General features: G+C 56.4%; 1 protein-coding gene across 1 annotated transcript; it reads right to left on the bottom strand.

Moving 5' to 3' along the window:
• Window positions 1-822: 822 nt before the first annotated feature.
• LOC133342825 (neuronal acetylcholine receptor subunit alpha-10-like) lies at window positions 823-9,192 on the bottom strand. Its single transcript, XM_061552126.1, has 7 exons — window positions 9,045-9,192; window positions 8,123-8,228; window positions 7,121-7,266; window positions 6,388-6,542; window positions 3,989-4,091; window positions 3,044-3,473; window positions 823-2,467 (listed from the first exon to the last, which is right to left on the bottom strand). The coding sequence occupies exons 2-7, from the start codon at window positions 8,181-8,183 to the stop codon at window positions 1,680-1,682; spliced, it is 1,683 nt and encodes a 560-aa protein (XP_061408110.1). The 5' UTR covers window positions 8,184-8,228; window positions 9,045-9,192; the 3' UTR covers window positions 823-1,679.
• Window positions 9,193-12,324: the final 3,132 nt, after the last annotated feature.

Below are 12,324 nucleotides of genomic sequence, written 5' to 3' on the forward strand. Positions count from 1 at the left end.
ACTAAACACAAAAAGCAGCTTTAATGAAATGAGTTTTCAATCTCGATGATTTAAAAGTGCATAGCCCCAGTGGATTCCTCAAGGAGCCGTCCATAAATGACGTCACGCGATTTTGGACGATTTTTGACCCCTCCCCCCCCTCGTCACACGGCGTAGACAAAAAGTCAGACCCTCCTCAAATATGATGTCACAAAGCTCTGTCCCCCCCCCAAAAAAAATTAAACATCCTTCAAATCGCTTTAAACTATTATCATTGTAGTGCGTATTTAATGTGGCGCTGCATTCTGATGTTTTAGGACAAAACATTTATTAAAAAGTCTATTTAACTAAGTAGAACGTGTTGTCTATATTTATTTAAAGTTGCGCATTTTGATGTGACGTCACATTTCTCACCCCCCCCCCCTCGTCACACATCGTCAGAAATGTATGACCCCCCCCCCCCCAGGTGCGTGATGTCATTTATGGACGGCCCCTAAAAGGATCCCTGTAGGGATCCCTCCCTGCAGGAATGTGACAAGTCATCGTGTAAGGACTTACAATTTTTTGTTTAATTTGTTGTATGTATGGGTCGAGTGGTGGCGCAGCGGTTAGCGCACTGCGCTACTGAACCCGGCAACCACGAGTTCGAGTCCCGGCTAACATCAGCTCGCGGGTGATGTAACAATCGGTCCGACTCGCGCTGACCCGGGGGAGACTCACTGAGCCGCTCACTTCCCGGGGACCGGAGTCCCGGGCTGGATGAAACCCACACGGAGTCGTCCTCGCCACAGACGCGAGATGAACGCGGCGGACTCGTGGCGTCCGTGCGCCCTCTCATTTATTGGATGAAGATCAAAAGCACAGGGAGATTAGCCCCCAGCCCCCACCTCTCATCCACCTCCCCCTCGCCCGCGGCACGAATGAGGTCGCCTTCCACGTCATTAGCGGTAACAGCGGCACGTGGTGAATTTCATATCCTTGAGACACCCTCTCCCCCATGTACTGACACAACAGATCGTGACGATATCGGGGACACGGATTCTCACGGAGTGGCACCTATGACATACCAAGCGGGCCCCATTCGTATTTCACATGCAGATTAAGTCGTTACACGCGACACGCGCCTGATGATTGGTGGGCCCGAGAAAGTGAGGGCTGGAGCTTTAGAAGCCGTTAGGTCAAGGATAATGGGGGGTCTCCGGGTGTCTCTGCAAGCGTGCTTAACGATGATCGATTATTTATTATCGATGAGGATGGTAATTTGTGATGATGACTGATCATGGGTTCTCCGTGTCAGCAGCCGAGAGGATGGGACGTAGCCGAGCAAATGTTCCGTCAAGTAAAAACAAAGCAAAGCAAAGCGACCATGTTGACAGTTCTACGAATGTGCACCTCGAGCGTTACGATGGATTGCGGAGCACCCCGAGAATCCCGACTCCCTGTACCAACCATCATCGTTATCATCATCACCTCCCAAATTAATCACCAAAATCTTCAACACCACCACCGCCACCGCCACGCTGTGCACCGCTCCCATCGGGCTCATCTCCACGCGACCCCCCACAGCCAGGACCAGCAGAGCCAGGCGAACGACAGCGTCGCCGCTTCATGCGCAACAACAAAAACAAGAGCGACAACAACAACAGCGGCCGAAGCGGCGATGACCATGGCACGCGTACGACGCGCGCGGCTGCGCTCCCTCACGCGGCGTTGACCACGATCATGAGGCTCATGAGGAAGACCATGAGGAAGAAGAGCCACATCAAGCAGCGGTCCATGACGCGCGCTACGCGACGCCACTCCAAGACGCGCGCCTGGCCCGCGCGCTGCTCGCGGAAGCAGCGCGCGATCGCCTCCACGCCCTCGGCCACGCGGCGCCGCGTGCGCAGCTCCTCGCTCTCGTCCCCTCCATCCTCCCCCTGCCTATCCTCATCGCGATCTTCGCCAGCACCACCGCCGTCGTCGTCGGACGAGAAACCCATTACCACCTCCTCGTCCTCCTCGTCCTCCTCGTCGCGTCCGCGCCATCCGTTGTTCTCGTCCGGCTGGGGCACCGCGCGCGTCGCGCACGGAGCCGCCCCGCCGGCCGCTCCGGCGCCCTCGAGCCGCACCACCACCGTGTGCCGCGGGGGGGCCGCGCCGCGCCGCTCCTCCACGCCACCGTTGGCCTCCCCCTTGCGCGCCGGCGCGGATGCGGCGCCGCCGCCGCCACCGCCGCGTCTCCTCCGCCCGTGGCGGCGAGCGGCTCCCGTGTCGGGGGTGGCCCCGTCGGCTCCCCCGCCGCCGCGGATCCCCGGGGCGTCGCGGTCCCAGCAGCTCTCCCCCACGTCGTAGACGAGGAAGATGCGCGCCAAGTAGCCCAGCACCAGCGACTTGACCCAGGGCGGCACGGGACGCGCCTCCGGCCCGCAGTGATGGACGTTCATGACGAAGATGGTGAGCGCCGTGGAGGCGGTGATTAGCGTCATGGTGGCGATGTAGTACTTGCCTGTGCGGGGAGAGGGGGGGCAACGGATCGGTGATGGGGTGGAGTAGAGGTGCAGGAGATGGGCGGGGGTGATGTAACAGAGATGGATCGGTGTGGTGAGAGGGGTTGGTGCAGGGATTGATGCGAATCCTCACTCCCAAAATCACGCCAGATCACCATACACCCCACACGTCTCACCGCCACCATGTCGACACCAATACACCATAACCAGAAAACCACACCACCAACACACATCGCAAAGATCCTTCGTATAGCCTTAACAGACTGTAGGGGCAAGTGCTGTTAGCGAGCACCTAACGAAGGCCGGAACGGTACACGAGGGGGTGGGTGGCCAGCACCACGCCCGACCGCCTTTGTCTCCCCAGTGGCGATGTTTACACACCGCACCAGGTACTCATTTAAGGCTGAGTTGACCTACACACATCACACAACCACCATCACCACCACTACCACCACCACTCCCCACCACTAACCCCTCACCACCATTACCTCACCCCCACCACTACCACCACCACGACCCCACCACCACCACCGCACCACCGTGACAACCCCCGTGACCCCGCGCGCAGCTCTCACCGATGAGCGGCACGTTCTCGGAGGGCGGCATGCTCTCGGCCACCATGAGCTGGAAGACGGTGAGCGACAGCAGCACCGTGACCCCCAGCGACACCTTCTCGCCCGACTCGGCGGGCAGGTAGAAGCCCAGCGGCGCCAGGAAGGAGAGCATCACGCACGGCAGCAGGAGGTTGAAGACGTAGAAGGAGGCGCGGCGCTTGAGCAGGATGGTGTAGGTGACGTCTGGGTAGGGGTCCGAGCAGCAGCCGTACTTGATGACGTTCTTGGCGGCGGGCATGCCCAGCACCTCCCACTCGACGTTGGCGATGAAGTCCGAGAGGTCCCCTCCGTCCATGCCGCTCAGCAGGTCGATCTGGTTGCCGTTGTAGGTCCACGAGCCGAAGGTGAGGCGGCACTGCTGGCGGTCGAACGGGAAGTAGGACACGTCCACCTGGGATGCCCCACAGACGTGGTGTGGGGCCAAGGGGGGGGGGTAGGAGGGGGGGAGGGGGACGAGGATGTGAGTGAACCCAGGTCCGCGACTCAGTCGCGTGACCCAGCCCCTCGCGCGACTTCGTGTCCCCGCGCCTGCCACTGCTTTGTCCACATCCAGGGTTAGGGCAGTGGATCTCAACCCGTGGGTCGTGCCCCCCCCCCGTCCCCTCCATCGCCCCCCCCCCCCGCCCACCCTTTCTCCTCGAAGGACGCGAAATCCTTTCATAGGGACCGTGCACTGATGGATACCGTGAAGGAGAAATTCCAAACATGTTGATAAAACTTTCGGGAGGAGGGTGATGGCTTTGGTGATTCCCGTGCACATGGTGATGATGGTGGTGCTGATGATGATGGTGGTGGCGAATGTGGTGATGATGGTAATTACAATGATGGTGGTGCTGATGATGGTGGTGGTGAATGTGGTGATGATGGTAATCACGATGATGGTGCTGACGGGGGAGCTGATGGTACCCGGCACGAGCTCTTGGTGATGGAGGGCGAGTCCCACGTGATCTGCCCGTTGTTCTGGATCACCACGTTCGTCTCCATGGAGCCCGTGAAGCGGTCATCCGCACTACGGCAACAACAACAACATCAACAACATCAACAAACTCACCATCGACAACACCGCCATCCACATCAGAACAGAGCGCGAAAACATCAACAAACTCACCATCGACAACACCACCATTCACATCAGAACAGAGCGCGACAACATCAACAAACTCACCATCGACAACACCGCCATCCACATCAGAACAGAGCGCAAAAACATCAACAAACTCACCATCGACAACACCACCATCCACATCAGAACAGAGCGCGACAACATCAACAAACTCACCATCGACAACACCGCCATCCACATCAGAACAGAGCGCAAAAACATCAACAAACTCACCATCGACAACACCACCATCCACATCAGAACAGAGCGCGAAAACATCAACAAACTCACCATCGACAACACCACCATCCACATCAGAACAGAGCGCGACAACATCAACAAACTCACCATCGACAACACCGCCATCCACATCAGAACAGAGCGCGAAAACATCAACAAACTTACCATCGACAACACCACCATCCACATCAGAACAGAGCGCGAAAACATCAACAAACTCACCATCGACAACACCACCATCCACATCAGAACAGAGCGCGACAACATCAACAAACTCACCATCGACAACACCGCCATCCACATCAGAACAGAGCGCGAAAACATCAACAAACTTACCATCGACAACACCACAATCCACATCAGAACAGAGCGCAAAAACATCAACAAACTCACCATCGACAACACTACCATCCACATCAGAACAGAGCGCGACAACATCAACAAACTCACCATCGACAACACCGCCATCCACATCAGAACAGAGCGCGACAACATCAACAAACTCACCATCGACAACACCGCCATCCACATCAGAACAGAGCGCGAAAACATCAACAAACTCACCATCGACAACACCACCATCCACATCAGAACAGAGCGCGACCACATCAACAAACTCACCATCGACAACACCACCATCCACATCAGAACAGAGCGCGAAAACATCAACAAACTCACCATCGACAACACCGCCATCCACATCAGAACAGAGCGCGACAACATCAACAAACTCACCATCGACAACACCGCCATCCACATCAGAACAGAGCGCGACAACATCAACAAACTCACTATCGACAACACCACCATCCACATCAGAACAGAGCGCGAAAACATCAACAAACTCACCATCGACAACACCGCCATCCACATCAGAACAGAGCGCGACAACATCAACAAACTCACCATCGACAACACCACCATCCACATCAGAACAGAGCGCGACAACATCAACAAACTCACCATCGACAACACCGCCATCCACATCAGAACAGAGCGCGACAACATCAACAAACTCACCATCGACAACACCACCATCCACATCAGAACAGAGCGCGAAAACATCAACAAACTCACCATCGACAACACCGCCATCCACATCAGAACAGAGCGCGACAACATCAACAAACTCACCATCGACAACACCGCCATCCACATCAGAACAGAGCGCGAAAACATCAACAAACTCACCATCGACAACACCACCATCCACATCAGAACAGAGCGCGACCACATCAACACACTCACCATCGACAACACCACCATCCACATCAGAACAGAGCGCGACAACATCAACAAACTCACCATCGACAACACCGCCATCCACATCAGAACAGAGCGCGACAACATCAACAACATCAACATCGTACGGAGCCAAGCGCGCTGATCGGAAGTGGTGACATTGCGCCTGCCGGGCTCTGTGGGGGGGGGGGGGGTCACGTGGGGGTCAGCCCCAGTAGACCGGTGCCGGGTGGCGGCGGTGCTGAAGGTTTGGGTCATGGATTTGGGAGATAATAATAATAATGATGATGGTGGTGGTGGTGGTGATGATGATGGTGGTGGTGGTGATTATGATGGTGGTGGTGATTATGATTTGTACAGGAAGTCAGAATTCTCGGGGTGTTCCGCAATCCGTCGTCACTTTCGAGGTGCACATTCATAGAGCTGGCAAGGTCGCTTTTCTTTTTCGATTATGGCGCATTGCTCGGCTACGTCCCATCCTCTCGGCTGCTCACGCGGAGAAACCGGTTCACGCTTTGATTCCCTCACGCCACGACTATTGCAATGCATCGCAACACCTTTAACAACATCACCATCATCACCAATATCATCAAAAGCATCGCTACCACAAACACACACAGGGACCCTGCCTCCCTCATGCTGCCCTCTAACCCCCCCCTGCCCTCCTAGCCATGCCCAGCCACCTGCTCCCCTGCCCCCATCACGCTGCCCTGCCCCCTGCCTGTTGTAGAGCACGATGTCCGGCTTCCAGACGAGGCCGCTGGGGATGCGGATGGCGTCCAGGCCGTCGTACTCGTCCTTGTCCCAGCGCAGGTTCGCGTCCTGCCAGATCTGGCGAATCCACAGGTAGGCCGTGAGGATCTGGTTCCTCTCGTCCTGGGGGAGGGGGTCGCGAGTGGGGTGGTCAGTTCGGGAGGAATGGGAGTACGGCGCTTGAAGGGGGAGGAGGAAGGGTGCGGGTGGGAGAGTGGAAGAGGAAGAAGTAATAAAAGGTTCAGGTGGTGAGGGGTGAGTGGGAGGGGGGAATGGGGCGGTGTGAGGTGGCAGTGACGGAGGGGGCGCGGGAAGGGGTAGGCGGGAGGTGGCGGGTGAGTGGGGTGGGGGTCAGGGGGAAGGGGTGAGGGGTGAGTGAGCGAAGGGTCAGTGAGGAGTGGGGGAGTGATGGTGGCGAGGGGGTTGAGGAGGGAGGTGATGGTGGGGGAGAGGATGAGGTTTGGTGGTGGGGGGAGGAGGGAGTGGAAATGAGGAGTGACCGCTCCGTGTAAACGAGAAGGTAACCTCAGCTTGCGATTGATTTGAGATTCAGTGACCTCACCACCTCCATTACCGCTACCATACCAGTGGCCTCAACCCGTGTCGATATCCAGAGCGAAGGTCGTGACGCCCTACCACAGTCTCCTTGCCCTGCACACGTCGTGACCCTGCACATGTCATCACCGTGCCAGTGTCCTCACCATGTCGATGATCTGGGAGAGGGTGATGCGCAGGGTGATGTTCATCACTCGCTCCGTGTTCTCCACGGGTCGCAGGGAGGTCGTGTAATTACGCAGCAGGTCCTTGAGGAGTTTCCTCGCGAACCAGCCCTGGGCCGCCAGGCACCCTGTGGGGTCGGGGGCCCGAGAGGGCCGTGGGGGGGGGGGGGGGCAAGAGGCGGGGGGGGGAGGGATGTCCCGGGAGGCGGAGAGGCCGTAAAGGAGAGCATCATGAAGAGGCGAATTGACGATGATTGATTCGGAAGAGCCCTCATCAAACTACCCCCCCCCCCAACTTCGCTCTCTCCTCCCCCTCACTGCCACCCATCCCCAACCGACGTGGGGGCACGCGTGGGGTGATTTGGGTAGGGGGCACGCCGGTGATACAATTACAGCACAACGTGGATCCATATATAAACATGTCGCGTCTTCACCGTGACCGCCTCGCAAACAAAAACGAATATTCGCCCGCGTCGCCTCTCGCAGCCGATCAGGGCGAGCGCTGCCAGCGAGCGCGTCTGCACTCGCTCCCAGAAGGCTGTGGAGCTGATGGGATGTGTAAAGAAAAATACGTCCAGCGACAAACATGGTAAGGAGTCGCGCCGAGTTTGCCGAGTGATTTTTATTGCACGATTATCTCGGATTAACGTGGGGGGGGGGAAGTGGGGGTAACTATACCCGTGCACAAACCTAGCAGGGGGACAGCCCCAGGTGAGGAGCGACGTGGGGAGAGGGCGGAGTGGGACGAGGCGAGGTCGACTGCAGATGACTCTCAGGAGATGGACGGGTGAGGTGAAGGACACGCGATGCTCAGAAGGGCGAGGAAGGCTGGGGGGAAGGGCAGGTGAGGTTCGGAAGCTGTGAGGAGGTGGTGAGGTCGAGGTGATGAAGAGGAGATGCGCAGGTAAAGAGGTGGAGGATGAGAAGGAGTGGGGAGGTAAGGTGGTGAGAGCGAGGTGAAGAGGAGGAGGAGGAGGAGCGCACCTGGGTGAGAGAAGAGGCAGGGCACCTGGAGCAACGCGATCTCCAGGAGCGCGAGCCTCATGGTGATAGAGGTCACCGGGGGGTCAATCCCGGGGACAGAGGTCACCTGACCACGTGCACGTGGCACACAGATAGACGAACACACGAAGAGAAATAAAATCAAACACAAGCCCATGGACTCGTCCTCCCCGCGTCTGACGAAATGCGTAGCCCTGCAGCTCCTTGCAGGCATCATCCCATAACGACATTACATCCCAGATGTCCACTGCCGATCATCGCAACGCATCTCATCACATCTCTCAACCACATCATGCTATCACATGCATCCTCCACCAATCATTCCTTACCATCCATGCATCACATCTCTCACCTCATCATCCCAACGCATCCCTACCCATCCCATCAACGAATCCTTCCTATACGTCACGTTAATTCCAATTCCATCGGACTCCATCCAATACCATCCCATTACATCCCATCACAAATCTCATCACATCACATTCCACTCCTTGCCAGGATGTTACAGAGGACGACGATGATGGTGATGATGATGGTGGTGGGGTTTATCGAGATGTTAAATATTATTATATGGATGCAGGCTAGGCAACTGATGGAGGAGGGATGATGATGATGATGATGATGCTTATGATGATTATTTCGCTGACGGTGATAACGATGCTGCTGATGGTGATGATGGTAGTAGTAATATTGCTGCTTATAACGATTTTAATAATAACGACATGATTTGCAGTTAATAATTAATTATCGTAACTGATGATGATGATTGATGATCACGATTATGATGATAATTGATTATCGATGATGATTTTGATAATTGTAGATGATTGATGATCATTATTGATGATCATGATGGTTATTTAAGATGATGATTCATGATGATGAATGATTGCATCGTAGTTACCGCTGTTGCGTTCCGAGTTCTCTACCGAAGCGACCCAGCCGCAACTCCCGCTCCATATCGGAACGGGAGCCTCTCCCTCCTCCTCCTCCTCCTATTCTCTGCTCCTCGCTCGCTCGCTCCCTCCTCTCCTGCCGCGCTCCCCCGCTCTGGGCTTGTGCTGGCGGAGCAGGTGTCAAGTGGCGAGCGACGATAGCGACTCGCGTGTTTTATATAGGGGGGAGGCTCAGTGACACACACACATACACACCCACACACACCCACATACACACGTGCGCACACGCTCGCGCATCGACACAGCCAGACACGCACCCACACATACAACAACAACCGCCATTCGCCACTAAGTGGCGGTAACGTCACCACGACGCTTGTGCCAGGCCATGTGCACCTTAAGGCCACGTGGAGTGTCGAACGCCCACTGACAGGAGGTCACGGGGCAGACCCAGGTGCCACGGGTCGACTGACTGAGATGACCGAGATGACTGGCTGATGCACCACCCGTGCCCCTTACTGTGCCAACCTGCTCTGCTTTAGCCACCCGGCGCTCCGCTCGTTGTTGTGAGCGTCGCTCCTCCGCCCTCCATTGTTGTTGGAGGGCGACTGCCTCCAACTTCCCAGTAGCGTCCTTCACGAGCCTCCTCCACAGAGGCCGATCTTGACACCGCTGGTACCAGTCATCGGCAAGTCCACTCAGCTCCACGTCCTCCTGTACCACATCACTACATCTCTTCTCTAGCCCGTGCCGCGCCCGTTTAGCCCCCTCGATCCCGTCGAACAAAAGCTGTTTTGGCATGCGGTGGCTGGGCATGCGGGTTACATGACCCAGCCACCGCAGCCTTGACTGCCGGAGGAGCTCACACACACTGACACAGACACACATGCGCACCAATATGCAAGCCGCCGTTCGACACTGAGCGGCAATGACGTCACCACAGCGCTTGTGCCAGGTTAGGTGTACTTTGAGGTCTTGAAGGCTCGCTGACAGGTCACGGGACAGACGCAGGTGCCATGGGTTGTGCACCCCACTCTGCCATCTCGCTTGGGTTTGTCCGCCAGGTGGCTCCGCTCGTTGTTGTGAGCGTTTCACCTCCGCCCTCCGTTGTTGTTGGAGAGCGACTGCCTCCCACTGCCGAGTAGCGGCGCATCCTTCATGAGCCTCCTCCATAGGAGTCGATTTTGACACCGCCCTCTGTGTTAATAGAGCCGATTCAAATTAACACCGAGATCTCAGTGTGCATGTGTGTGTACACGTGTTCCACGCGACGCAGACGACGTAACTTTCTTAGCGCGTCACGTGGGACGTGTTTAACAATCATCGGGCGCGTGCAGCGCGTAACGAAGTAATGTGAATGGGGGGTAAATTGGTAAATGCGGAAATCTGTAGTGTGGTTGGAGGTCGCGAGGACTGGCGTTTGGGATATGCGATCATAGACCGACAGAGACCCATAGACTCGCACAGAGACCCACAGACTCACGTAGAGACCTTCATACTCGCAAAGAGGCCCATAGACTCGCACAGACCCATAGACTCGCAGAGACCCACAGACACGCATAGAGATCCAGACTCACATAGAGACCTTCAGACTCGCAAAGAGACCCATAGACTCGCAGAGACCCATAGACTCGCATAGACGGCGTTGCGATGAAACCGAGTTCTCAAGTGTAGTGAATTGGTGGTCTCTGCCCGGTCTCCCAGCGATCAAACGCCTCGCCGTGAATGCCACATCACGTGGGCGTCTCTCTCAGGACGCTCGACGGACAAAGCACGGGAGAGAGCTGCCCCCTAGCGTATAAAATACACTACACCGCTTGCAGCGATCACTGTGACGTCTCTCGCCATGGGTCGTTCTTCATCACGGGGAGAGGGTGGAGGGGGGGCTTGGAGATGCCCCCCGCCCATCTCTCGCTGAGCAATGGGCGAGGAGACCCACCAGAGCCAGCGTCACCACTTGGAGTTGGTTCCACCCGAGATGTTTACTGCATCGCCCGGTATACAGGAGGTCGTGGGTTCGACACGGACCCTAACGCCTGTATGTCTGCAGTTTGCGTGTCTCTCCTCCCTTGTTGATTTTTCTCCGGATCCCTCGGTTTCCCCCTCCACATTACTGAACACGCGCTTAGAGTATTTGGCTGTTATAGATTTCCAAGTGATCAGTCGCCTCGTCGAGGCATCATTTGTGATGGCCAGGTCGCTTCTGAAAAAGGGCGACATAGCTCGGTGGGCATTACCTGCTGCAATAAACGTAGTTCGTAGTTCGTAAGTGTCTCCAATGCGCCAAGCGAAGCTGCGGCCCCGAGTTACCCACTTCCCCGTCTCCCTCTTCGTGCTCTGCTCAGCGACTCGGCACGCACGAGACGCCCTTACGGAGCCGGCCGGTGGCCGCGCAGGCCCCGTAAAGCGGTGAGGGTTGGTGGTTCACGCGCACACATCGCGCAACTCCCTTTCTGTGGAAGTCGAGTACGTGCCGCTGGCTTGCCAGGAGAAGGCGGTGCAACAAAGTGCGGACTAACATCACACGTCCCTTGTGAACGGGACAGAGCGGTGTTTCTCACTCATTTCCAGAGGGGGGAGCCACTTTCACCGTGAAGACAGTGCGAGGGCCGCCACACATTGTAAAGCATTGTGATTTGACAGCACGCTGATGGAGCGTCTTCACGTGCTGTGTATTGTCGCGGGCCGCGCGTCAAGTGGCCGCACTAAAGGCTACCAGGGGCCGCCAGTGGCCCTCGGGCCTTGCAATGAAGACCACGGGGAGAGTGTAGCCCCACATCCCACGAGTGGGCTTTTTTACAGGTACTGCGGCTTCTTCACACACGGATACTCATTGAATGGCTAAACATATCTGAATATAGAGGACTGCAGAGCTTGAGAAATTGACGCCCGTTCTGCGCTTGGCTGCCTCCCAAGCTTGTCTGTGTGGCTTGTGGGCTGATGCATCTCTTCGTCACGGTTGCAGAGACACGAATGCAAACCCAGAGGCTTGCTTTTGATAAAGTGTTCCCGCTTCGTGCTGTTCAACCATCTCCACCAGCCGTGAGATACGGAAGGGGGCAACACAACTGAACATCAGTCGCTCCCGAATGTTTTTCTATGCGGCCTGCTCTCCCGCTATGACCACACCATCCACATGTACCCACTATCGCACCGCCACCACCATCAATAGACACCATCTCTCGCACCACACGTTGCACCACCACTCCACAGCACTTCCATGAAAAACTACCACCACCATTGCCGCATCTCGCCAATTTATTTATGTGTAAGACACTTCACATTTAT

This window comes from Lethenteron reissneri, chromosome 16 (assembly GCF_015708825.2).
Source record: "Lethenteron reissneri isolate LAM-NWPU_2019-01 chromosome 16, ASM1570882v1, whole genome shotgun sequence".
NCBI classification, from domain to species: domain Eukaryota; kingdom Metazoa; phylum Chordata; class Hyperoartia; order Petromyzontiformes; family Petromyzontidae; genus Lethenteron; species Lethenteron reissneri.